General features: G+C 39.4%; 1 protein-coding gene across 2 annotated transcripts in view; it reads right to left on the reverse strand.

The window, feature by feature from the left end:
- Positions 1 to 26,851, reverse strand: part of DAW1 (dynein assembly factor with WD repeats 1) — a gene marked incomplete at both ends in the record, with an annotated part of 37,034 nt that extends 10,183 nt beyond the window's left edge. The window contains 10 exons of one of the 2 annotated variants that reach the window (XM_079709753.1): positions 2,726 to 2,840; positions 3,637 to 3,739; positions 4,883 to 4,989; positions 6,507 to 6,614; positions 9,974 to 10,073; positions 10,694 to 10,816; positions 13,132 to 13,190; positions 14,564 to 14,708; positions 16,567 to 16,639; positions 26,791 to 26,851. In XM_079709753.1, coding sequence (XP_079565879.1) covers positions 2,726 to 2,840; positions 3,637 to 3,739; positions 4,883 to 4,989; positions 6,507 to 6,614; positions 9,974 to 10,073; positions 10,694 to 10,816; positions 13,132 to 13,190; positions 14,564 to 14,708; positions 16,567 to 16,639; positions 26,791 to 26,830 — 973 coding nt within the window. The remainder of the gene's footprint in view (positions 1 to 2,725; positions 2,841 to 3,636; positions 3,740 to 4,882; positions 4,990 to 6,506; positions 6,615 to 9,973; positions 10,074 to 10,693; positions 10,817 to 13,131; positions 13,191 to 14,563; positions 14,709 to 16,566; positions 16,640 to 26,790) is intronic. The other variant, XM_079709752.1, reaches the window with a different exon arrangement.
- Positions 26,852 to 27,806: the final 955 nt, after the last annotated feature.

The following is a 27,806-nucleotide window of genomic DNA, read 5'->3' on the forward strand; positions in this document are numbered from 1 at the left end:
ATTCCCATCTCTTTTGTTCATTGATATATCCTATGCTCCTAAAACTATTCCTGGCACAAAGTAGGTACTCCATATATATTTAATGAATAGATTTTTTGTATAAATGAGAATGATATTTAAAATGAAAAGGGCAGATTAATTATAGTTAAGGGATGATTTTTAAAAGCAAAGATCTGTGAGAAGATGAGAAAGTAAATAGTTTAAAAAATAAAATTCTCCAGATTCAGGGTGTTTATATTCCAGGATGTAAAAAGGACATGTATGTATGATTAAAGGACCACCTTTGAAAAGTCCTAGTGAGTAAGAGAAGAAGCATGCAAATATAATTTTGAAAACGGAGACAATAATAAAGACTGTAATTAAAATGAATCACTGGCAAAATTCTACAACTGATTATAACACAAAGTAACTACTTAAAAGTATGTTAGTTACCAGGAGCAAATATAGGCAAAGAACAGGTGAACAAATCATGCCTGGGAAAAGCATTCCATTTTTGCCAGAATTTCTTAAAGAGCTGTTAAGGAATTTACACAAGCATAATGTAAAGTCACATATGGTCATTAAGAGAATTAAACATATGTGTAGCATCATATGTGATTATCAGAGAGGTGACTTAGACAGAGTGGAGGCTTGCTCATGTTGTCAGGGAAATGACACAGTCATAGAACAGCATGATATGCATTCACAGGAGGTGACACAGATATAGTGTCACCTGTGGTTATCACAGAGATGATGTAGACATAGGCTGGCGTCAAGCATGGTCATGAGGGAGATGGCACAGACATAGTCTAGGATCAAATGTGGTCATCAGAAAAATGATGAAGATAGAGTGTAGTATCCTATGTGTTCATCAGGGAGATAACCTAGACACAGCATAGTGCCTTACATTGTTGATGAGAAGATGACATGGACATAGTTTAGAATCAAGGAGATAGACATAGTGTCACATGATACATGAGCATTGATAAGATGATCCAGATGAAATGTAGGATCGTACATGGTAGTCAGAATGTTGTTGTAGACACAGTGTGTACTGTGTGAGGATATCAAAGAGATAATGCAGCCATAGTATAGCATGATGTGTGGTTCTCAAGAAGATGTAACATCGTACAATAATACATACCAGCAAGCAGATAATGGAGACATAGTGTATAGTCACCTGTGGACTACAGGGAGATGGCACATACAGAGTGTAGCAACATATGTGGTTATCAACAGGTGACACAGATATATTGCAGCACCATACATGGCCATCATGGATATGAAACAAGCTATATCATCACACACAGTTGTCTAGGAGATAATGCAGAATAGGGTAGCACTCCACATGATTGTGAAGGAAATGACATAGACATGGTATAGCATTACCTTTAGTTTTCAAGGAGATTACATGCACACAGACATTCATAATATGGGATTATCAGAGAAAAATCTTATTTTAAATATCATACATAGTTATCAAAGAGATAATGCACCTAGAGTCTGTCATACAGAGTGAAGTAAGTCAGAAAAAGAAAAACAAATACCTTATGCTAACACATATATATGGAATCTAAAAAAAAAAAAAAAAGGTTCTGAAGAGCCTAGGGGCAGGACAGGAATAAAGAAGCAGATGCAGAGAATGGACGTGAGGACACAGGAGGGGGAAGGGTAAGCTGGGATGAAGTGAGAGAGTGGCATGGACATATATATACTACCAAATGTAAAATAGATAGCTAGTGGGAAGCAGCCGCATAGCACAGGGAGAGCAGCTCGGTGCTCTGTGACCACCAAGAGGGGTGGGATAGGGAGGGTGGGATAGGGAGGGTGGGAGGGAGACACAAGAGGGAAGAGATATGGGGTATATGTATATGTATAGCTGATTCACTTTGCTATAAAGCAGAAACTAACACACCATTGTAAAGAAATTATACTCCAATAAAGATGTTAAAAAAAAAGAGATAATGCAGTCATAATATAGCATCACATGTGTCTGCCAAACAGACTTTGCATATATAGCACTGCATCATATGTGGTTGTAAAGGTAACAACACAGACATATTATGGCATCATATAGTGTCATCAGTGAGATAAACAATAGCATAACAACACACATATTTACTTTAAAAGGATGTAGATATAGCATAACTTCATTTGTTATTGTCAAGAAAATGATGCAAAGTATACAACTATACAGTGCTGTCAATGATTAGACACAGTGTAGCATCAGACCATGGTTATCAATAAAATGAGACAGACATGGTGTAGAATCATAAGTGGCATTCAAGAAAGTGATGTATAGCACATTATATATGTTCATCATGATGATTCACTAGACATGTTAGAGCAGCACATGTTATAAAGGAGACAATGCAGATTTGTTATAGAACCATCAGTGGCAGTCAAGCTGATGAGAACAACATAGTGTAGCATAATGCATGATCCTTAGGGGGAGATGACCCAAGATACACCAATATATATAGTTATCAAGGAGATGAAGACCTAGTTTAACATCATATGTGGTTGTCAAGGAGGTGATGCAGACATTCTATAGCATCACATGTGATTATCAAGAATATGATAGAGACATAGTGTACTGACATACATGGACATCATAGAGATGAGACACATGTAGTTTCTATCATGGCTGGTCACCAGGGAGATGACCTATAGTGTAGAATCATACGTGTTTATCGAACAAAACATAAATCTCTCCATAAATTAAATGTACCAACAGATTACCTACCATCAGCTGAAGCAGTTGCAATAAGCTTTCCAGTGTAATCAAAACAGCTGTCTAGTATTTCATCATCATGGCCTGTTAATGTTGCCACACATTTTCCATTTGTAGCATCCCACAGCTGCAATTTTTTAAAAAAAGAAGATGACAAAGACTATGACTTCCTATCTAAAGTGCAAAGATGGCCAGAAGTAGTCTTTACGACATGTTTATGGCTGGCTAAATAACTGTGCCAAAATCCTGTGTATAATTTTCACATGTTTGTTCATTTTACCTTGATTCATGACCAGAGACCACAGCCAATCATCTAACCAAGGCACATTTTGGACACAGAGAAGACCAAAGACAGACATTTATAACGGGTAGCACAAATCTGCCACTACATTAGGAAAAAAATCTCAAAGTGCATGCTTCTCTGATTGGAATGGAAGCATAATCTTTTCATGCAAAGGGTAAAGAGCTTGATCTAAAACTACAATGCTATAAAATGAAAAGCACATTAAGATTATAATACATGTGGTATATAACCTATATACCTAATAATACCTAATAATAATTCTAGAACATAAGCTTTTAGCAACAGAAACGTAAAGGCAGGGAGGCATTGTGTTGAGACTTCATGAAGTTCACTCTGATCGAAGTTTAATAAAGGAATAGAGGGGCATTAAACAAAAATAAAGCACCTTTTAAAAAAATAAGATCTTTCAACACATTTAAATAAACTAAAACTATTTTACATCATAATTCCTTCAAACTTGGAGGATCAGAAACTTGAAATTTAAAAATTACCAATTGTTGATAAATTAATATCTTAATTTTATAGCACCTTTAAAATTTGTTAATGTTGCAATGAATACCTGACCCAGTATAAAGTACAGACATAAGAATTATAAAGCAAAGATATTTCTTGAGCTCACCATGCAGGTTTTGTCCATAGAGCCAGTTAATATCAGAGAGCAATCCCAGTTGAACAAGGCACTGCTGATCTCAGCACAATGTCCAATTAAGGTATACACCTTCCTACAAAATGGAAATGGTTCAGACGGGTGAAAGATTCCTTAGTCAAGAATGTGTACAAAGAAGGATCTCAAGCCATTGGTGTAAGAGTCTGAATTTTACTTTTCACAAAATAATATCTATGATGACCAATGAAAGATGGCTTAACTGTAGCTCCAAAAAGAGTCAACTAGGCTACTAATTTCATTTCAGCAAAAAATACACTTAAAATTTAAACAACCCAAGATAACAACATTACTTAAGACAACACTTCAGAAAGGCATGAATGAAAAATAATAAAGGTGGGCTTCCCTGGTGGCGCAGTGGTTGAGAGTCCGCCTGCTGATGCAGGGGACGCGGGTTCGTGCCCCAGTCCAGGAAGATCCCACATGCCGCGGAGCAACTAAGCCCGTGAGCCATGGCCGCTGAGCCTGCGCGTCCGGAGCCTGTGCTCCGCAACGGGAGAGGCCACAACAGTGAGAGGCCCGCGTACCACAAAAAAAGAAAATAATAATAATAGTAATAATAATAAAGGTAATCTGAAATTCTAGAACTATTTTTACACCAGATAGGTGGACCCCTTTGTTGTTCAGAAACTACCCATCAATCGTCTGAGAACTCTTCCTTCTCTCTCATTTCTTGTTGCAACCATGTTGATCAGTCCCCCTGATAATTGGTCCCTCTATCAAAACGCAGACAAGTCCAAGAGTGGAGTTTTCCAACAAAAATAGACTAATTTAGTTAACTTCTTAGCAACTAGAACCAAAAATAATTAGGAAGGAAATTGAAGTTCTTGGACAAAATTAAATTTGGATCATTAGCCATGATTTTATTTATTCATGATACCCATGCCTACCATAATGACAAGCCATTGAAATTTGATTACATAGTACATGGAATAAATAATAGCTGTGTAACCAGGCTATTGTTAACATTGTCCTTTTATGTTACTGTTTGGCATTATTTCCTCAGAATTCCAAGAAAGCATATATTTTTGGTGGATCAGAAATATCATTAAAGAATGAATTAATTTGCTTTCAATGTGTCCTTATTCCTATGGAATCCAAGGTAAAGTTAATAGATTTAACATTAAGCTGATAAATAACAAAGACTATCTTCTTAATCTTCTGATGCAGGTTAAAAAAAATTCTTAAAAATCAAGAATACCTTCCAGTATCAGCATCCCACACTGTAACTGTATGATCAAAAGACCCCGTGATGATTCTGTTTCCTGAGGTGTTAAAGGACAAAGAGATGATTTCAGCTGAGTGTCCCTAGAAAAAGAGCAGATATCATCATGCATACCTGTAGATGAAATGATTTCTACAAATGTATAACATAATAGTCTAAAAGAAAATGCTAAAAGAGGCAAAGCTCTATAGGGAGAAGAGAGATCAGTGGCTGGCTGGATAGGGAGAGACTGCAAACAAGCTGAAATACATTTATGTGCTCAGAATTTTAATGTCCAGCTCCATTTAATTTTAATAAAGGACACGTGTAGAGCAGGACATGCACCTTCCAACGCTCTCAGGCATTTATCTGAAAGAAGAGGCAGTGAAGAAGCGTGAAACACAGAAGTGATGAGTACGAAGATCAGGAAAAGTATACTTACATGAATAAAATGAGGCTCTCTGATTTAATAAAGAAAAACTCTTGGTGTTAGTTAAAAACACTGATTTTCCTCTTTTTTGCTAGTCCATTTTAACTTTTTCTAGAAGGAGAACTTCTAGAAAAAGTTCTAGAAAATGGATCCTATTTTTAAAATCCATTTATAATCTGAAAGAATAAAATAATGTGATTTCCCATCCAATTGTCCCCACTGATTGCCACAGAGCATCACGCTTTTTTGCTTGGTAGTTTTCGCTGAGGCGGGAAGCAGTGGAGGGTAGCAGACATAGGATGGTTCTGGACAGACGTGTGGTGGCGACAGACAGGGGCCCCTGCCGAGACACACCACCAGCATCCACTCTGCGGGCAGTGCCCTTGGCCTTGTCACTTCCTGCCACTTGCCCCTTATACTTCAGACTTTGTAATACCAGAGGCTTCTAAGACTGGAGGTTAGAAAAGAAGGGAGTTTCTTTAAGAAATCTTCTGGCAGGTTCCTCAACTTCTGCCTCTTCCAAAAGGTGCCAGCCTCCATCTCCTTTGCTTTTAGCCAGGTAGGTGACCATAGGTTTTAAGCAATATTTGGTGCGGCTTACAGACTGAAGTTAGTCAAAATAAAAAGCCCATCTGGCTTCCCTAGCATGTCCATTTAAGTCTTTGGGAATAGTCATCAAACCAGATGAAACGCTCTTTTACTACAGTCCGAAAACCAATCGCTCAAAAACGTCTTTTAACTTAGAGTTCATTTTGTAATAAAAATACAAATAAAAACAAACACAACGGACTTCCCTGGTGGTGCAGTGGTTAAGAATCCGCCTGCCAATGCAGGGGACACGGGTTTGATCCCTGGTCTGGGAAGATCCCACATGCCACAGAGCAACTAAGCCCGTGAGCCACAACTACAGAAGCCCGCGTGCCACAACTACTGAAGCCCGCACGCCTAGAGCCCGTGCTCTGCAACAAGAGAAGCCACCGCAATGAGAAGCTCGCAGACCATAACGAAGAGTAGTCCCCGCTGGCCACAACTAGAGAAAGCCCACGCGCAGCAACGAGGACCCAACGCAGCCAAAAATAAAAATGAATGAATTAATTTATTTATTAAAAAAAAACACAAGTAAAAGGCTTACTCAAAGGAATAGCTAATGAAAATGTAAAACTCTTGATGTTATTAACATTAGTAACATACTGCGAGAGTGAACACTTCCTCTCCATTCTGAATGTCCCACAGTTTGGCCGTTGTGTCCATACTTCCAGTAGCCACCAATGTGCTTTGAGGATTAAACGATAAACACACCTGAATTACATGAAATGAGAGAGATTTTAGAAAGATAAAGTTTTAAATAGTTAATTCTAATATAGAAAAGCTTGGAGATGTGACTCTCTTGGCAGATTCAGCCTAATTCTTTGTACAGATATGCAGCAAAATACCAGATACGAGTAGCCGTTTATCTGCAGGTTGATCCTGAAGCATTCTCCTCTTGAGAAGAGGCTGTTGTTCTCCCACATCACCCAGCTCAGGCTTGGAGAGGCACTGGCTCCCCTTAGTCACTTCCAGACCATAGAAGAACAAGAACAAAAGCAAAGCCCAGCTCCTTTGAGATTCATGCTATCTGGCTTCCATCTTTTTTTTTTTTCCGGCCATGCCACGGGGCATGTGGGACCTTAGTGGCCCAACCAGGGATCGAACCTGTGCCCCCTGCAGTGGAAGTGTGGAGTCTTAACTGCTGGACCACCAGGGAAGTCCCTCTGGCTCCCATTTTCCTTGTTGCTGTGTTCATCATCCTATCAATCACGCCCCCTCACTTGCCTAGGACTTTGGCTATTGGCTCACATTCTCAGTTCCGAGTCCCAGGTGGCCTTTGTGTGAGCCATCCATCCAATACCCCCAGACCCACGATCCTGGACTCCTTTTCATAATCACTCCCATGGCAACACCCTTACCTTGATGTCACCTTCTCTAGAAGATTCACTACCAATACACCAGTCTCTAGTTACAGTTTCCCAATACTTCCACTTTCTCTCTTCCTTACCAAGCCTCCCCTCCAACCTTCCCATAGGATACCTTCCATTTCATGTAAACCCCTCTCTTTTCTCCTGGTCCATTATCCCCCATTCAAATGACACGTGGAAGCATCACTCCTGCCAGCATCCCCAAAACTCCTAGTCCCTATCTTTTCACCTGCACCCTTCATATAACTCCTAAAAACTTGTCTCAATCTGGGATTTTATCCACTCGTTTGCCTGCCCTACCCTCGACCAAGGCAGTTGAAGAAAACAGTATAGCAGATACTAGTGATGCTCATTCATGTCTTCTGTCCTCAGCTGTGGCCTCAGTAGCTTTCCCTATTTTGTCTAACATGCCTCGGATTCAATATATTCTCCCATTCCCCATTTTTGCCTCCACTCCCATACTCATTCCTCCTCAGCAGGTAACTTGGCCTACTAATACTTCCCTGAAAAAACTTACCTATCAGTTGAGAACTTCCTCCCCTGGCCCTCACTTTCCTTTCCTCTAGTCTCAGATTCAGAGGGATCACTTTGCCATTTTAAGACACTATGTTCCCTGTACACCTAGGAGAAATGAGCCCACCAACTTTTCCTTCCCTCTAGAAGGAGCTAGATCCTTTCCAGTGGCCTATAAGTATGCTTGAGCTCTTCCCACATGAAAACAAATCCTCCCTTGACTCTACATATCTATTTTTTAACTACCTTTATTTCCCTTTACAACCAAATTCCTTGGAAAAATAGTCTCCCATCACTCACTGCCCATCTTCCACTCTTCAACTCTACTGGAACCACTCTACATCAATGTCCAGTTGAGAGGCTTGGCTGGTCTTGGTCATCTCACTTAACATTCCTGAGGTTCTCGATATTTTCTTCCTTCTTGACTGCTTTGATAGTGCTCTGCTTTTCTTCTCTAACCTCTTGTCTCTTTTATTGTATCTTTTAAATTTTTCTCTTCTCCATCTTCCCAAGATTCCACCAGTTTTCTCCCTACAGTCTACCTTTCCCTTTGGGAAATTTCAATTGTTCGGTGGTTTCTACTGCCACCCAGAGCTCTTCCCAGTGTGTGCATCTCCGTATGAGCACCTTCTGTGCAGGCAAGGCTGGGAAGCGCTGCTCTGGACACTCAGAGCCACTTGAGTTCTAAGCACAAACCACGATTACACACCTCCTCTGGGCATTTGCTGCTGCAGCTCCCTCTGCCTGGAACACACCTGCCACCTCTCTGCAGAGTCTTTCCTGAATACCAGTCCTGGCCATGTAGGCTTGGCCACTCCCTCTGCGCCCTCACTGAACTCTCCGCCAACTTCTGGCCCACCTACAACACATCTTTAAACTTATCCATGGACACCTCTACTCCCTCTACAAAACTGCAAAATCCCTGGGGGACCAAGAACTACATCTGATTCTGTTTGGTACCCCACACACATAGGCCAGGGCTTCACACAGTCAATACTTAGTAAATATTCATTGGATTGATGTTGTTGATTACAAAAAATACAAAATGTCTTCCTAGGAACTATAAATAAAGAAACCTTTTCAAAATTCCAAGGGAGTATGAAAACATGGCCACACTATGAGAATGAAGATTCTTTCTTTCTTATGACCCTGGACAAATTACTTAAGCTCTCTAAGCCTCAGCATCCTTAACTGTAAAGTGGGGAAATATCTACCCCTTACAGTTGTTATGAGGGACAACTAAGCTAATATATGTAAAGGGCTTAGGACAGTGCTTCAGGGTCAGTTAAAGGGTCAGTTAAAATTTCTAACTGCAGTATCCCCAGTGTTTAGCAAAGTACCTTGAACATAGCATGAGCTCTTGTTGGATGAACATACAATGAATTTGAAGGATGAATATAAATAAATTTTTATTCCTAAAATAACTAGACTGTTTATTTTTAAAAGCTATCACTTGCTCCATAGGGTGCCAATTATCTCCCTAATTGTAATAAGATGTAACACAGAATTGGCCAAAGACAAGGGCTTCCCAATAGTGAAAGCCATTTAGAGTATCAAACTATTTATGCAAATTTGAGTTCTAATTATATCCAGAAAACAATCACCTTAGATATCTTACATGATATAAAAAACTTATTTTAAAAGCTATTTTAAGAACTTCTTCAACCCTCGTCAAGTCAGTCCTCTAAAGACAAGTCAGTGAAAAAGAAAAAGTCAGGTTGGATATTGTACTCATATACTTATCCCATTATTTGTCTACTTAGTCAAAGCAGGATATGGGTCTTTTACAGCATCGGCAAGATATTAAGACTAGAGTAGTTTATAAATTATATCAATACCATACATTCCATACATGATATATAGAAACTGAAAATATCAGATAGGCTTTAAACTTAATTATAAAGGTATAGCCACTACTTTTACAATGGAATTCTAAAAAGAAATAACAATGATGTGATGTGCCAGTGTAAGTTCATCAATTGTAATATATGTACCACCCTGATGGGGATGCTGATAATGGAGCATGCTGCGGAGGGGAAAGGTGAGAAATCTTTGTACTTTTTACTCAATTTTCCTGTCAACCTAAAACCGCTCTAAAAAATAAGTTCTACTGGAAAAAAGAGGAAAGTAAAACAAAACAAAAACAAAAAGAATGACAACATAAAAATATAATAAAATAAATATACTCACTATTTCTGCTGTATGACCCCTGAAGGTATGGTAACAGTTTCCAGTTTCTACACCCCATAGTTTACAAGTCTTATCAAAGGACCCAGTGGCAATTTTGTCACTAAGATTTAAAAAGAATAGATATGGAATTTGAAAACAAATTCAACCACAGTATTTGATATACTGAATTAAGAGAAGAGATATTAATACATGGATCTCTATCTACTCAGAAGTTTATTTCACTTTTAAAATAATAACCTATCCAGTAAATCAACTATACTCCAATATAGAATAATTTTTTTAAATAAAATAAAATAACAAGCAATCATATCTATTTCAGTGAACTCTATAACAAAATAGAGTTCTAATTTTTGAATAGTATTAGTTTATATGTTCAGCCCAGTGCTATAAACATCAGCAGGAACTTCCTGTCAGAGAACTCCCAAGGGCAGAGAGACAACCCTGCAAAAGCTTGAACTCTTGCTCACCTCTTTACAACTGTGTGAACCTGGGAAGGGTATTTGAACTTTATATATGTTATATGAAATTAGTAATACTTATCCCAAAGCTCCTTTAAGCACTGAAGAAGGTATTTAAAAGGTTTTCAAAGCACATGTCAGGCACTCAATAACTTTTAGTTCTTTGCCTTCCTCTTTTCCTTCCCCAATAGATAGAGGGAGACATGAATAAAAGAATGAATGGATTAATAAGGAATAAGTGAACAAGTGAATGTCTTTTTACCCATAAGGATTGTTGAATGCTATGGCATAAACCACATTCCTGTGACCCTCGAGGGTGTGAAGTTCCTCTCCAGAGGCAGTGTCCCAGATTTTGCATGTCCGATCATAGCTTCCTGTGATAAAGCTGACACAAGCAATATAAATACATCACAAGGTGAAACTAGCAATGTGTTAATAAAGACCTCATTGTTTTTGCCTGCAAAATTATAACCCCATTTACCTTGCTTTTTACAATGGAAGTTGTGAAGGCAGAACAAATTGGGAACAATATCTAACCTTTGATCTGGAAACTTTCCAATTTTATCCTAAACCCCAAAAGGAGTCACTAAATAAAATAAAGAGTAATCCTTCCAATAATCGTTCTTACAATGTAAATAGTTATATCATTAAATAACGTTAATAATCAGTAACATTTTCTGAAACTCTAATATATCTCAACAAATAACATCATTCTTCCCGTTGGTCAGACCATAAAGTCTTAGCATCACCTTTGATTCCTCTCTTTCCCTCACACCCCACACACAATCTATCAGTAAATTCTATTAGCCCAGTCTCAGAATACATCCCTAGTATGGTCACTTCTCACTGGTTCCATTGTCTCCATCTCTTGCCCAGACAAATAAAACCACCTTCTAATAGGGCTTGACTCACACATGTCCCTTACAAATCTATTTCCCTCACCAAAATTGGATTTATTTTGTTTAACCTTCCTCAGATGGCTTCCCAGTGATTTAGAGGAAAATTCAAACTTTGCTTGTGGTCTGCAAGGCCAGCAGTCCTGGCTACACCTGGGACCTCAACTTCTCCCAAAAGCACACCCTGATCATCCACATTCCCCTTCCCACTAGTCTCTGAAGAACTGTATTGTTTCTTTCATACATGCTAGTTCTTCTACCCGACTGGTTTACCACCATCATCCCTAGGTCCTGGAACATGACTGACACACTAAGCGTTCAATAAATATTTGTTTAATATTTAACAATCTTTTAATGTGCCTATTCTACTATAGGAATTGTTAGTATCAATATATTGACCTCTAATAGCTTAAATTAAGAGTATCTTAGTTATTCCTTAAATACTCCATTAGGAAAAATATTTCCCAAGCACAGAAAGAAATGCACAAAATTGAAAAACCAGTCTTAATGTCAAGTGGTTATGATAAAAGGTGAAACTAATTCTGATCTACACCCAATTAAACAGGAAGACTGACAAGGCAGTATATCTGTGGTTCTCTTCTAGGCATTTGTCTCCTAGCTTCTTGGGGAATGTAAATTGGTATGGTCGTTATGGAACAGAGTATGGTGGTTACCAAAAAAATTCAAAATAGGACTACCATATGATCCAGCAATCTCATTTCTGGGTATATATCCAAAGGAAACAAAATCAGGATCTCGTAGCAATACCTGCACTCCTATGTTCACTGCAGCATTGTTCACTATAGCCGAGATATGGAAATAACCTGAATATCTGTCAAAGGATGAATAGGTGAAGAAAATGTGGTGCGTATATATGTTTACAATGAAATATTATTCGGCCATGAGAAAGAAGGACATTCTTGCCATATGCTACCACATGGATGAACCTGAAGGACATGATGCTAAGTGAAATAAGCCAGACACAGAAGGACAAATACCATATGATCTCACTTATATGTGCAATCTAAACAACAACAACAAAGTTGAAGTCACAGAAGCAGAGAGCAGAACAGTAGTTACCAGGGACTGGGGAGGAGAAATGGGAAGACATTGGTCAAAGGGTACAAAGTTGCAGTTACATAGAATGAATAAGCCTAGAGATCTAATGTACAGGCATGATAACTACAGTTAATAATACTGTACTGAATGCCGGAAGTATGCTGAGAGAATAGATTTCACGTGCCCTCATCACACACACAAAAGATGGTAACTATGGAGATGAGATGTTAATTAACTTGATTGTAGTTATCATTTCACTATGTATATGTATATCAAATCATCATGTTGTATTCCTTACATGTATACTTTTATTTTAAAACTTTTATCCCTTGATTATTAAAAGTTAGAAATAAAGAATAGAAATAGACACAGACTTACACATGGAAATAAAGAACCAGAGCACAGAGGATTTTAGGGCAGTGAAACTGCTCTGTGTGATCTCACAACAGTGGATATAGGTCATTATACGTTTGCCAACCTTTAGAATGTACAAAACCAAGAGTCAACCCTAATGTAAACTATGAACTTTTCGTGATAATGATGTGTCGCTATCAATATCGGCTACAACTGTAACAGATGCAGGTCTCGGTGGGCGACGCTGATGGTGAGGGAAGCTGTGTGCAGGGGTACCAGGCAGATGCTTTATAGGAAACCTCTGTACTTTCTGCTCAGTTTTGCTGTGAACCTAAAACTGCTCTAAAAAATAAAGTCTAATAAACTGTTTTAAATAAACAGAGAACCTTACCATGAGCCTGATTTATTAATTGCAACGTTAGTCAATGGCAGTATATGTGCTCTGAGAACCTTCAATGAAAGAAAACACCACTTACTTTAAACTCAAACAAAATTTTTCAGTTCATTCATTTTAACTGCAAACCAATGAAGACACTCAAATGTGTCTTAATTATACATAATAAATGGACAATATCAAATATCTGAACAAATGAGAAAAATACATTGGACCTTCTATTATTAAGACCAATAACACATTTGGTGGTTACAACTAATTACAGAAACATAACAGGATCTGTGTTTTCCAGCAATTTACCTTTAGATAGATTATGGCTATAAAATACCAAATAGCACTAATTTATATTTTCTTTCACATATTACACATGGTTTTGTATATATTCATAAACAGTGTATATAGGAAATAAACTAAATGTTTCAAATACAGATTTACAATATATCATTACTTTTTGAATCTTAAGCTCCTTCAGAGTCAGGATACGTCGTGTTATTTACCTTTCCATCCCTACATTGTCTAGCACATAGTGGACGCGTAATATTTATTGAATGAATATACTTAAATTGGATCGTCTGTTTATAGACAGAGTGATTGGCTAGACTGGGATGGTCCCAGTTATGTCTACTGCCAGAGTGTAACTATTAATAGTGTCCTCTTTCACTACAAAAAATGTTCCCTTTGGAGGATAAATTACAAGGTCATGCGTTATAGAGCTCATATTTGAAGTTAAATAGTGACACCTGCTGGACAAAGAACTACTACAAGAATAACCATCCTCTCGTAAATGGAACAGATGAATACAGAAGATTGCCTGAATATTTTGCATCAGACAAAAATAAGCTGAGTATTTAATAATAAGTCTACTTAAGTCATAAAAAATAAAATCAGTGTAATATAAAGCAATTCTAGAATAAATCATTAAATTTTGTTAAATAATAAAGAAAAAAATAAAAGCTGTTCTTGAATAAATGACTACATTTGTTTTTAGTCACCAAAATAATAGAGGAAAATAAGCATATTTTCATTGAATTAAAATTATTATGCAATCCATATCAATAAGTAATTTGCTAAAATATAGTTTAGTTCACATGGAAGCAGAAAATTTGAAATACTGATACACCATGAAACATGTCTTAATATTACTCTAACTGGAAAAAATTTTTAATTATTCAATAACTTAGATTATCCTTTAGATTTATCATTATAAAGAAAAGTTAAAGTTACTAGTACAAATCTTTATTGAACCTGTTAAGAAGTAAATTTTTGAATTTCATTCATTCATTCAATGAACATTTATTAAGACTTAGTCTAGCAAAAATGTGTGAGGAACTGAGGGAAAGAGAAAACATGATTTGTACTTTACCTCAGATTAATAGAACATCAACTAATTCATTGAAGTCCTACTTAGTATCTTTAAAATAGACATTACCTTGAAAAGATAGAATGTGTGGTTGCTGTACTGTCCGAGTTTATTTTGTAATCTCTGTATTAAAAGTTTGACCTGGTCTGCTCGTGAAGCTGTGATTAGAGGTTCTGCTTTCTGTATCTCTTCTACTAAGGCATTGACATCTGTACTGAAATTCACCAAGAACAAAAAAGTTATTTTTGTCTATGTCAAAAATTGCATATACATTTATTACATAAAGGATTATATAGCTTTATGAAGCATAAGATTTATATAATGTCAACAACACCATCATTTTTACCAAGAGATTTCTAGGGGAAAAAAAATCACAGAAATCACTGAAGAGCACTGTGTCACAGATGAAAGCTGCTTGGGTTCTCTCCAATGCCTTTCCATTAACTGAGACTTCTCCTGAGGAAGGTGTACAAAGATTCTCATTTGCTTACCTGAGAAGGCCAAGTGCATACTGCTTCTGAACAAGAGCTCTTTTTATTTATTTTTTCCTGTTTCTTTTTTCTTTTAAATGAACATATACCAAATGTGCCCACTCCTACTATACTTTGCACCTTACATATGTTCTGTCGTTTAATCCTATAACAACCCTCTAATTTAACGCGTTTTCACAACTATTTTAGTGATGAAGAAACTGAGGCTCAGAAAGGTTAGATTTGCAATATTTTTAGGGAAAGAGAAAGTACCTAACCAAAAACAAACATTCAAGGAATTACTATTATTATTATTATTAGATTTCTTATGGGCTATAACATTATTTCCCTGAAAGAGAACTGGTGTGAAAAGTACAGATTCAAGTTTTCCCCAGTATTCAAATAATCTACAGCAATTATGGTAAATTTTGCTAGTCCAGAATAATATTAATCAAGACAAATATTAATGTCTGTATACCACAAAACATCCAAAATAGGGTCATTTTGCAAAACATGTCACAAATGCGTATCGAGAAAGGACTCGGGGCCCAGCTGCCATGAAGGAGGTGGTAGTTGGCTGACGGCCTCCAGCTGCAGCTTCTTCAGTTTCCATGTTAGTGTCTGAGCCCACGGCTTGCTCTTATCCACAGCCCTCAGCCGCTGGCTTAGGCAAGGGGGCCACGCAAGAGCCTGGCCGCTTCTGCCCTGTGAGGGGGTCCTCAAACCCGCAAGCTTTGTTCCGAGTTCCCCCACGGGCTGGAGAGACTCTTGTCAAACCTGCATCATCATCAAGGTTGATGTCTCCTCCTGCCCAGACGTGCCTCATCCTCTGATCTGTCCAAGGTGTCACTTCCCAGTAACCTTGTACCCACCTACTTCTGTTTCAGCATCTGCTTCCCAGAAATGTGAAACCTGATAAACATCCTCCTCCTGTTCATAAATAAACATATGCTGAGCTCCAGTTTTGTGCAAGGCACTGAGCTAGGAGACCATCCATTCAACTAACATTTATTACCTACCATAGGTTGAGTCCTGGGACTGTCAGAGGTACGGTCCCAGCTCTCAAGAAACACAGTCTTTCAGAATAAGAGTGAATATTTGGAATGGAAATGAATCAGAGATGTTTTACTTCTTAACAGGTTCAATAAAGATTTGTACTAGTAACTTTAACTTTTCTTTATAATGATAAATCTAAACATCACATCATCACAATGATGACTTTGAAAAACTCAGTTGTCAAAATAGTTATACTTTCATAAGAATTAAAAAGATAATAATGCCTCTTGGAAAGGTTTCCAACAAACGTTATGAATCAAAACAGATTTCCAAACTAAAAGGTTTATTTTTTTTTCTTTTTAAATAAGGTTGGTTTGGGAAGAAGAAGAAGAAAGATTGATGATCCTTTTTCCACTTCCTCCTCATTCAGCAAGACATTCAAATAAAATTCAACAAAACAAACAGGAAATAGTATACCCTGGAACAATTTTATTAGTAATGCATTGTCTGTAGCTTATGCAGCTCATCCACACACCATCCTATGTCAGGGTCTCCCAATCACAATTTTGGATATGAAATACATATTGCATTATATAGCTAACTTACCTGGTATGGAGATCGAGCAGATCTATGGATTTGGTCTTTAGTTGTCCACTTTGTTCATATTCCAACATAATTCCTAAGAAATAAACAAATATTAAGTTATAAAACACTTACGATCACAGCCTATTCCAAAAGTTAACCTACTTTGACATAATTTTTTCATTTTTGTTTTTCCATTTTTGAAATTTTTCTACATAAAACATATGCAGTGATGTCCGATTTCAAAACAAGATGGTGGGGGCTTCCCTGGTGGCGCAGTGGATGAGAGTCCGCCTGACGATGCAGGGGACATGGGTTCGTGCCCCGGTCTGGGAGGATCCCACATGCCGCCGAGCGGCTGGGCCCGTGAGCCATGGCCGCTGGGCCTGCGCATCCGGGGCCTGTGCTCCGCAACGGGAGAGGCCACAGCAGTGAGAGGCCCGCGTACCGCAAAAAAAAAAAAAAAAAAAACAAGATGGTGTAGACCCACTTTTCCTTGGTCTGTCCTCTAAATACACTTGAAATCATTCAGCAGGCAATGCTAAAATAATTGAAAGTTGGATAGAAAAATGTGGATGGATAGGGGCCTCAGGATTTGAGGAATGACAACATAGTGAGTTCCCTGGGTTTTCTTTTCATTTCACATGTATCCCAACAGTGGGGGCCAGAAGGACTTGCAGCCTGGAAACACTGAAAAGCACAGATAACAAAACATCAAAAACAACAAAAAAGCTTGCTTTCTGTGGCCAACGGACAAGGAAAAGAGAGGTCAAACAAAGTACTGATGAGGAGCCCTGAACTACTCCACAACAGGGGCCCCTGCAGGCAGTCCCACCCACCAGTGGAAGCCCCGGGCTGTCCCAGTCCCCACTGCAAAGCTGGGCCCCAGTGCAGTCTCATCTGCCTACAACAGCTGGAGCAGCAAAGCCGCAGACGTTCACAACCCCTGCTCCTTAGCTGGTGTCTGAGGGGGCCATCTGATCTGCCTACAGCAGCATAAGCAAAGTCCCAGGACCTCCCAGACCCCATTCCACAGCAAAGCACCAAAGCAGCATCTCCCTGCCTTTCAACCAGTGGCACAACCAGGCCCAGGGGCTTGTCCTCCACCCCCAGAAGGTCACACAGTGAGAACAGGCACACTGGGGACATACCTTCTGCCCCTGCAGGTGGCACCAGAGAAGACTGAGCAGGAGTCTTGCTAAGACAAAGCAAAGCAGGAGTCTTACACCAGAAAAACAAATTAGACCAGAATAACATGTCAAAGGCTCAGAAAACTAAAGTATCACTGTAATTAAAGCCCACAAAAGCAGACCAGAATCTATGTGCTAAACCTAAACATGGTGACGGCATGCCAAAATAGATGTAGGTGGGATCAAGAGTCTCCAGGATACAATAAAAAGTCACTCAGGGCTTTCCTGGTGGCGCAGTGGTTGACAGTCCGCCTGCCGATGCAGGGGACACGGGTTCGTGCCCCGGTCTGGGAAGATCCCACATGCCGCGGAGCGGCTGGGCCCGTGAGCCATGGCCGCTGGGCCTGTGCGTCTGGAGCCTGTGCTCTGCAATGGGAGAGGCCACAACAGTGAGAGGCTCACGTACCGCAAAAAAAAAAAAAAAAAAAAAAAAGTCACTCATCACAATAAGAACCAGAGAAAGACAATCAATAAAGGCCAATATGGAGATGAATCAGATACTGGAACTAATGACGAGGATTTTAAAGGATGTATAAAAATGCTTCAGGGGCTTCCCTGGCTTTCCAGTGGTTAAGACTTCACACTTCCAATGCAGCGGGCACCGGTTCAATCCCTGGTCAGGGAACTAAGATCCCACACGCCACACGGCACGGCCAGAAAAAAAAAAAAAAAAAAAAGCTTCAGCAGTCGTTTACAGATTCACTTGAAACAAATAAATGAAAAATCTCAGAAAATAAATAGAAGTTATTGAAATAAATCAAATGGGAATTATGGTATTATGAAAAATACAGTAACCAAAATGAAAAACATGCTGAATAGGCTCAATAGTAGAGCAGAGATGACAAAGCATAGAATCAGTGAACCTGAAGACCAATCAACAGAATATATTCAAGCTGAACAACAGAGAGATAATAGACTGAAAAAAATTTGAACAGAGCCTCTATCATACCACCTCTATGGATATGGACCAGTGGAACTGAAATGTTTTGGCCTCAGGACCAATTTACACGTTTTTAATTATTGGGAATTTTGGGTTTTCTAATACCTTCCACATTAAAATTGAAAAAAATTTAAAATATTTATTACACTGTTGTAAAATAGCAATAATAAATTCATAGCATGTTAATATAAATGGCATATTTTATCGAAATAACTATATTTATTCCCCTCACCCAAAAAATGTAAGAAAAGTAGCATTGTTTTACACTTTTGCAGATCTCTTTAATATCTAGCTTAACTAAAGACGGCTGGATTCTCATCTCTGCTTCTGCATTTAAGCTGTTGCTATAGGTTGTTTTAGATATAATATAAGAAAAAATCTGGGTCATATACAGATATGTAGTTGGAAAATTGAGGAATATTTTAATCAGTGTTTTGTGTAAATTTGTATATTCTTCTTTGATACTACTTTAAAACTCAACAAATGGTAGTTTTATAAAGATTGGTTGCAATTCCGAGTCTGAAACCACATCAACGAACTCTTCAGACCCGGTTACATTAAAACCCATTGGTCTATCTCACACTTTCAATTTCTTTTACCACGTGTGATTTACAACATCATGCGTCAGATATTTGAAAAATGTTAGTTTACTGAGTTCTAAATGTGGGCATATTTCATCATACAATATCCGAAAAATCACATTTGTTAGTACCACTACCAATATCTATCATCAGAAAACTCTTACTGTTGGTAACCTGTTAAACTTATGATGTTAGATACAAATTTCCTGAAGTTCTAATTCTCGCTCTGAAAGCTCAAATTTTATCACTGGCAAGAAATATTGACAGTTTTGCTTGAAAATTTCAGGCTCACTTTGTTCATTTACAAGAAAATGTCTGCCATATATACAAGTCTGAAAACCATGTTTATTTCTGTCTTTCACGTAAAAACATGTTCCATGAAAAAATGGCTAGTTCATCTTTCAGCTCAAACACATGCACAAGCACATTCCTCAAGATAAGGATCGTACATCACTTTGCAGCAGAAGCACCTCAGGAGAACTTTCTACTTCATCACCCAGAAAACACGTACCCACATGTCAGTATTTCACTATGTTAATAAGTGTTATTGCTTCACCAAGGACATTCTTAAGTAAAACTGAGGGCTTTTGGGTGTTTGTTTGTCTGTTTTTCCTATTGCAAGTGTGTCAGTGAGGAATACAATGGCCATTGTTAGAGTTTGGTGCCACTGCTTGATTTGTAGTCAGGCACCAGCAGTTTCACCTTCCATTGCTTTTGCACCACTAGGGCAAATATCTACACTGTGAAAAAAAGAAAATGATATCTTAGTGTTATTACAAAAAGAGATTTGACATCGAGGCCCCCAGTGAAAGGATTTGAGGGCCCCAAGAGTCCCCTTACACTTTGAGAATCACTGCAACAGACTATAATTTGATGTAACAGATATGATTCCAGCAGCATTTCGGATCAAGAGAGAACAGGAAACTCTGTCAAAACACTGTATTTACTTTTCAAAAGCATTGAAACATTGAGACAGAATATGCAGAGTTGAAAAGGCAGGTATTATGCTTGGCATCAAACAGATCCAAGTTGGAGTTCCGGCCCAACCCCTCACTCATTTCATGATACTAGTAATCTCTTTATATCTCAGTTTTCTCATCTGTAGATAATACCTTCAGCTTGTTGGTTAAGATTAAATAACTTGTATATAAAGCACCTGGCATACATATAAAGTCTTACTGAACAGTGCTCATTATTTAGCTATTAATCAAATGCTACCTTTTGACATATTCTTGTGTGTCACGGTCACCTTGTACTGCTTAAATTGCATTTATGCCTTCTCTCTCCAGTGAGATTGTAACATACTTGAGAGAAGAAAACATGTTTCTTTATACTCCTAGGAGGATCTTCCTCAGAACCAGGCATTGTGTAATCAAGTGTAACATTTTAAGACAGAAAAAGCATTCTAAATGCTTTTAATGACTCAAAAAACTGCTAGAATGCCATGGCACAGCAAGCAAACAACTGTAGTTGAGAGGCTAGTATGGCATAGTTTTGTTTTTTCCCCAAAAAGTAATTCATTTACATCAAAGACTTGAAACCAAGCTCTAGTCTGAGAAGCAAACATCAAAAAAAAAGAGGGGGAAGGCTTGATGGAGAGCCAACCACTGCAAATACTGGTCTTATTTCCTAAGAGTGAAAATCGGCTTCTTGTGCCACATTAAGCTTTTTAGCAAAATATGGATATTATAACATTGTTAAAATATTTTTTTATTTTATATGCCATACATTCTAGAAAGGATTTAAGGGGGCTGAAAAGATAAATAGAATACAAAAAGCTAAGACTGGAAGTAGATAAGAAATAGATACATTAACAAGGGAAGATGCAAGTAAAGGAAGGATCACATTTATAATTACATTGAGCACTTAAATATAAAATTAGCAAGAAATGTGTAAGACCTAGATGCACTATTCAATGAAGGAGAAAATTATGGTAAGTGGAAAGACACATTTCTGGATGAGAAAACTCAATATTGTGAAGACATCAAATTAATCTGTGGAGTTAAAGTAATTATAATAATTTTCTTCTTGGGAATTTGAAAATTTACCAAATATTATAGCAAACTGAAAACAATAAAGTGTGGCTCTGATACAAAATTAAATCAACATAATAGAATCACCTATCTATGGAAATTTTAAATAAAGTGAAGGTAATATTTCCAATTAGAGGGGAAAGAATGGATTATTATTTAATAAATAACAATGTAATAAGTTGGATTTGGGGAATATTCATAAAATTGGAATGAATCCACACAGTGTCCAAAAATATATTCTAGGTTGATTACACATTTTAATATTTAAAATAAAATATAAATATTTTATATTATATTATATTTTCTGATAATAGAAAATATATCTTAGTGTCTGTGATCCACATTTTAAGCATGATATGAAACTCAATGGCTAAAAATAGGAAAAATTCGATAAATTTGTCTGAAATAAATTTTTTCTACACAGTGAAAGATACCACAAATTTAAAGGCAAATGATAATCAGCAAAAACGAATCAACTATAAATACAAAGCTTAAAGAACTTAATATTTAAAAACTCTAAAAATTATTTTAAAGAATGAAAAGTGAACAAAAGGCATGAATAGTCAACTTTCAAAGACAAGGATCAATAAACAGACCAAAATAAAATGTTCCGAATGTCATTAATAAGAAATACAAAATAGGGCTTTCCTGGTGGCGCAGTGATTGAGAGTCCGCCTGCTGGTGCCCCGGTCTGGGAAGATCCCACATGCCATGGAGCGGCTGGGCCCGTGAGCCATGGCCGCTGAGCCTGTGCATCCAGATCCTGTTCTCCGCAACGGGAGAGGCCACAACAGCGAGAGGCCCGCATACCACAAAAAAAAAAAAGAAGAAAAAAAAAGAAATACAAAATAAAATAACAGGTATGATTTTTACCCATCAGATTAGCAAAGATTACAAAGACTGATAGTACCCAGTATTAGCAAGGTTGAGCAACGTGCATTCTCAAATACTGTCGGTGGATATGTTGGGGGGCGTCCTTTCCAGGGGCAATCACACCTTCAGTGGGTTGAGGGTGATCTTAGGATCCTTTGATGTATTTTTCAAAATTTGGTTACAAGTAAATGTTACTTTTATAATAAAAAAGTATGAGAAAAAAAGGACGCGGAGAAAAAGGAAGAAAAATGATAGGGATCAACATTATCAGAATATAAACTCTTGAAAATCAAGACCCCCATAAGGTTATTTGAAAACTCAAGCACTTTCAAGTACTTTTTCAGTACTTTGAAACATACAAAGTGTCTATCAATTTAAGGTATTGTTATTATCAGGCACTATTTCTTTCCTGTTCTGGAATTTTTAGTTTTTTGAATTGTATATAAGGGTGCTCATGCACTATGTATTATTGAGGAAAGTATATACATTCAATAAAGAGTTGAGTAAATGAATAATATAAATATGAAGTAATGTAATCATAATCCATAACTCAGAGAAACGTTGGAAAGAACTAGCACTTGACAGCCCACACAGCATAATCTAATTCCTAAATAGATGCATTTTAAAAGTCTAGCACACAACTATTCACAACAGCTAAAACATGGACACAACCTCAATGTCCATGGACAGATGAATGGATAAAGAAGATGTGGTACATATATACAATGGAATATTACTCTACCATAAAGAAAGAATGAAATAATGCCATTTGCAGCAACGTGGATGCCCCTAGAGATTATCATACTAAGTGAAGTTAAGTCAGAAAGAGAAAGACAAGTACCATTACTCTACCATAAAATAGAATGGGGTTTCCCTGGTGGCGCAGTGGTTGAGAGTCTGCCTGCCGATGCAGGGGACACGGGTTCGTGCCCCGGTCTGGGAAGATCCCACATGCCGCGGAGAGGCTGGGCCCGTGAGCCATGGCCGCTGAGCCTGCGCATCCAGAGCCTGTGCTCCACAACGGGAGAGGCCACAACAGTGAGAGGCCCGCATACCACACACACACACAAAAAGTCTAGCACACAACTATTCACAACAGCTAAAACATGGACACAACCTAAATGTCCATCGACAGATGAATGGATAAAGAAGATGTGGTACATATACATAATGCAATACTACTCTACCATAAAGAAAGAATGAAATAATGCCATTTGCAGCAACGGGGATGCCCCTAGAGATTATCATACAAAGTGAGGTTAAGTCAGAAAGAGAAAGACAAGTACCATATGACATCACTTATATGTGGAATCTAAAATATGGCACAAATGAACTTATCTACAAAACAGAAACAGACTCATAGACATAGAGAACAGACTTGTGGTTGCCAAGGTGGGGGGAGGGAGAGGGATGGACTGGGAGTTTGGGGCTGGTAGATGCAAACTATTACATTTAGAATGGATAAACAACAAGGTCCTAATGTATAGCACAGGGAACTATATTCAATATCCTGTGATAAACCATAGCAGAAAAGAATATGAAAAAGAATGTATATATGTGTATAACTGAGTCACTTTGCTGTACAGCAGAGATTAGCACACATTGTAAATCAACTCTACTGCAATAAAAAAAGTCTAGCAAACAAAATAACAAAATTCTGCTTTCCTTATTCACAACGACCTTATTTTTAATATGACGAAAAATGTTAAAAGTCCCTACATCAACTATTAAAAATTAGGTGGGTTGCTGTACAAATGGATCTAGAAAATAAAGTGCAAAATCTGAAACATGTACATTTATTTGACTGCTTCACTGTGACAAGACATCAAGGCAATAGGCTCACTGAACTCCAATATGAGCAAGAGGCTATGACTTGTGCAGTGAAGAATACAAGCAGAAAATAGACAAAGATGCTCCCAGGAATACATGTTGTTCTCCAGAGATTGTTTTCCACAGTATCTTAATATTCTTGATCTTCCCCTGGCTGTGAACTATTATGCAACAGGTATGATTTCCAGGACACTTAGGTAAGAAGTCACTGCACCCCAAATTCTACAATGTACTAAAAGGCTAAGCTTCAAAAGGTAATATTATTCCTTACCCAGCTCATAATCAATAGAAACCTTTAAAGTGTTCAAAATACCAACCAGTTCAATTAATGCTTATTTAGATCCTTCTTCTGGCCAAAGAACAAGGGGCCCACATTCAATAAATAAAAGACAAAGACTGTCATAACTGAGTCAACTGAAAAGCACGAATTCAACACCTACTCTTCACAAAGTGAAGAGCTTCTGAATTAACGAATGTGACCAAGATAAAAAAGGAATGCCCCATGTTTGATTAGCCATATTACTGCTACTTTTCCTTAGTCTTCAGGAATCTAGGTAGGGGGAGGAATAATTCAGTGGATGCCAACAAAAGAATGCTCCTGACGTATATGTTATTCAAAAGAAAGTGGGAGGACTGAAATTAAAGGGTTAGGAGGAGAAACATAATTGCTTTATAGGCAGAAGGGACAAAGGTGGCATGAGAATGATTCAGTGGTGAGTGATTATTTTTCCTATTTGATAATGTTATTGTAACACTCACCTGCTATTCAGTAGTACCTTGGAAATTTGTATATCATATGGCTTACCAAAGATTAGAATTCAGAAATTAAGTATCTAACATGCTAAGTGAGATGACCTTATTATAAGATAATCATTAAGGCAATAGTCACAACCATGAGTTTAAAGCTTTACTTGAGTTTAAGATTGCTATTAGAGGGACTTCCCTGGTGGTCTGGTGGTTAAGACTCCGTGCTTCTACTGCAGGGGGCGAGGGTTCTATCCTGGTTGTGGGACTAAGATCCCTCATGCTGCGCAGCGTGGCCAAAAAAAAAAAAAAAAAACTATATGGGAAAAGAATCTGAAAAAGAATGTATATATAGGGCTTCCCTGGTGGCGCAGTGGTTGGGAGTCCGCCTGCCGATGCAGGGAACGCGGGTTCGTGCCCCGGTCTGGGAGGATCCCACATGCCGTGGAGCGGCTGGGCCCATGAGCCATGGCCGCTGAGCCTGCGCGTCCGGAGCCTGTGCTCTGCAACACGAGAGGCCACAACAGTGAGAGGCCCACGTACCGCAAAAAAAAAAAAAAGAATGTATATATATATATATGTACATGTAAGGCTGAATCACTTTGCTGTACCCCTGAAACTAACACAACATCATAAATCAACTATACTCCAATATAAAATAAAAGTTCAAAAAAAAAAAAAAGGTTGCTATTAGAACCCTGTACTTTTAGAGCCAGAGTGCACCATGGAGACCACCTGTCTGACCCACCCACGTTTCAAGATGTATTCTAGGCATTCTGGTTAACACATATCCTCTCATTAAACCCATTCATTTATTTAACAAATATGGGGGTGCTCATTTATGCACCCGCTCTACTAGAGACTCCACTCACCTGGAGGCTCTACTCTAGGTGCTAGAGATACTGTAGTAAATGAAATTGACAAAGTCCCTGCCCTAATGAAGCTTTTATTCTAGTAGGGGAGACTAAGCAAGATACATAAGTAAAATTATGGTAGGTTGAACTGAGATGATGCTAAGGAAAGACAAAGCAAGGAAGGGGGCTGTGAAATACCTTAAGGAGAAGTTGCAAATTCTAGAAAGGGGGGGGGGGGTTCACTTTACTCACTTTACTTTTAATGAAAGAGCTAAAGGGCTTCCCTGGTGGCGCAATGGTTGAGAGTCCGCCTGCCGATGCAGGGGACACGGGTTCGTGCCCCGGTCCGGGAAGATCCCACATGCCGCGGAGCGGCTGGACCCGCGAGCCATGGCCGCTGAGCCTGCGCGTCCGGAGCCTGTGCTCCGCAACGGGAGAGGCCACAACAGTGAGAGGCCCGCGTACCGCAAAGTCCCATGACAAAGAGCACAAAGTGTGTACAGAGTAGGCCTTCAGTAAATGTGCTGATTGATTGATATGTACAGTCTGGAATTCAGTCACTAAGGTAATATGCTTATTAAGTACGCATTTTTCTTTTCATACTCAACACACCTTGACTTAGTCATTCTGATGCGTTTAAAATAAAAATCAATGTGGTCCTTGTCGGTGTCTTCCCTTCCAGAAACCAATATTCCACGACATCACTAATCACCTCCTCTCCCTCCCTATCCACTTCATTCCTAAGTAACCAGAAAGCATTATGACTCAGCAATTTAAAAGTTTAAAGACTTCATGAGGGCTTCCCTGGTGGCGCAGTGGTTGAGAGTCCGCCTGCCGATGCAGGGGACACGGGCCCCGGTCCGGGAGGATCCCGCGTGCCGCGGAGCGGCTGGGCCTGTGAGCCGTGGCCGCTGGGCCTGCGCGTCCGGATCCTGTGCTCCGCGACGGGAGAGGCCACGGCGGTGAGAGGCCCGCGTACAGCAAAAAAAAAAAAAAAATCCTGAAAGAGTCTTTTTAAAACTTTTGAGGAACAGAGTCCAGCATCCGAAGCAGTGAGGGGTCCAAGTTAGGAAGCAACAGGCTTCCCTTCCCCCAGGGATCACTCGTTCTGGACCCCACCTCTCGGGTCCCCGCACCCTCCTCTGCCACAGACCCTCCTGGTGCAGGTCCTCACATGAGGGCAGAGCGGGGCCCGGCCTGTACCTGGCGGGTAATACCGGAGCAGGAAGCTCTTGAGCTTCATTCTCTCGCCGGGGGACCACCAGCCGACCGACTCGGTCGTCGTGGAAACGGCCAAACAACGGAAGGCGCCGGCGCGCATGCGCGCGCGCCACAAAAAGCTCCCGGGATTCAGGGCCTGGAGCCCGAGCTCTTGGGGTGTATCCTGAAGCTCACGTGTCCCGGGGCTGGCGGGGTGGAGGGGTCCGGGATATGCTCGGGCGCAGAGCGCGCCCTGCCCTCCCCCCCACCCGCATCTCTCTCGGGATTCCCGAGGGCGGGCGCCGGGTTCCGGGAGCCGCTCAAGGAGCGCGCCCCTGCCCGCGCCGCGGCCACCGGAATCTACATCCTTTGGTGTCTGGGGTGGGTGGGACGAGGGCCACTCGTGTCTTCAGTAAGGGAGACCTCACAAGGGGCGACGCGCGGCCGAGGACCAAGGGCCTCAGCTACAGTCTGGGCCACACGCACTTTAACCCATTGGGTTTCCAATACGGAAGGGTGGGAGAAATATCCCGGGCTCGGTTACTGTTCTCGGCCCCTCATGCCCTGTCCCTGTCCCCTCATGCCCTGTCCCTGTCCCTGTCCCCACAAAAGAAAAATGACCTCGACGTAATCGCCTACATTTCCGGTGCCATGCACTACGCCAAGCGCTCTATCCACTATACTCACAGTCCGAACAAAGGTATGAGTTATGAACCATTTATTTCCACCCCATCTCAAGGATGAGACAACTGAGCATTCGAGAAAGTGCAGAACCACCCAAGGTCACAGAGAAGCAGGTGGGAAGGCAGACGTGTCAGAAGCCTATACCTGGAAGCCCCCACCTATGGAGGCTCCACCTATGCTCTTAACCCTGGGTTTAAGGCTTTGGAGGCCTTATTTTGACTTGTTCTGTTTCTTGCCAGCATGGGTTCTTTGCCTGCCAAGTTGAGTTTCCATCAGGAAGACTGTGGACCGGAAGAGTCAGCTAGCCAGATTGTCAATTTCCTTTAAGGAATTTG

Source organism: Hyperoodon ampullatus, assembly GCF_949752795.1.
Source record: "Hyperoodon ampullatus genome assembly, chromosome: 8".
NCBI lineage: Eukaryota > Metazoa > Chordata > Mammalia > Artiodactyla > Ziphiidae > Hyperoodon > Hyperoodon ampullatus.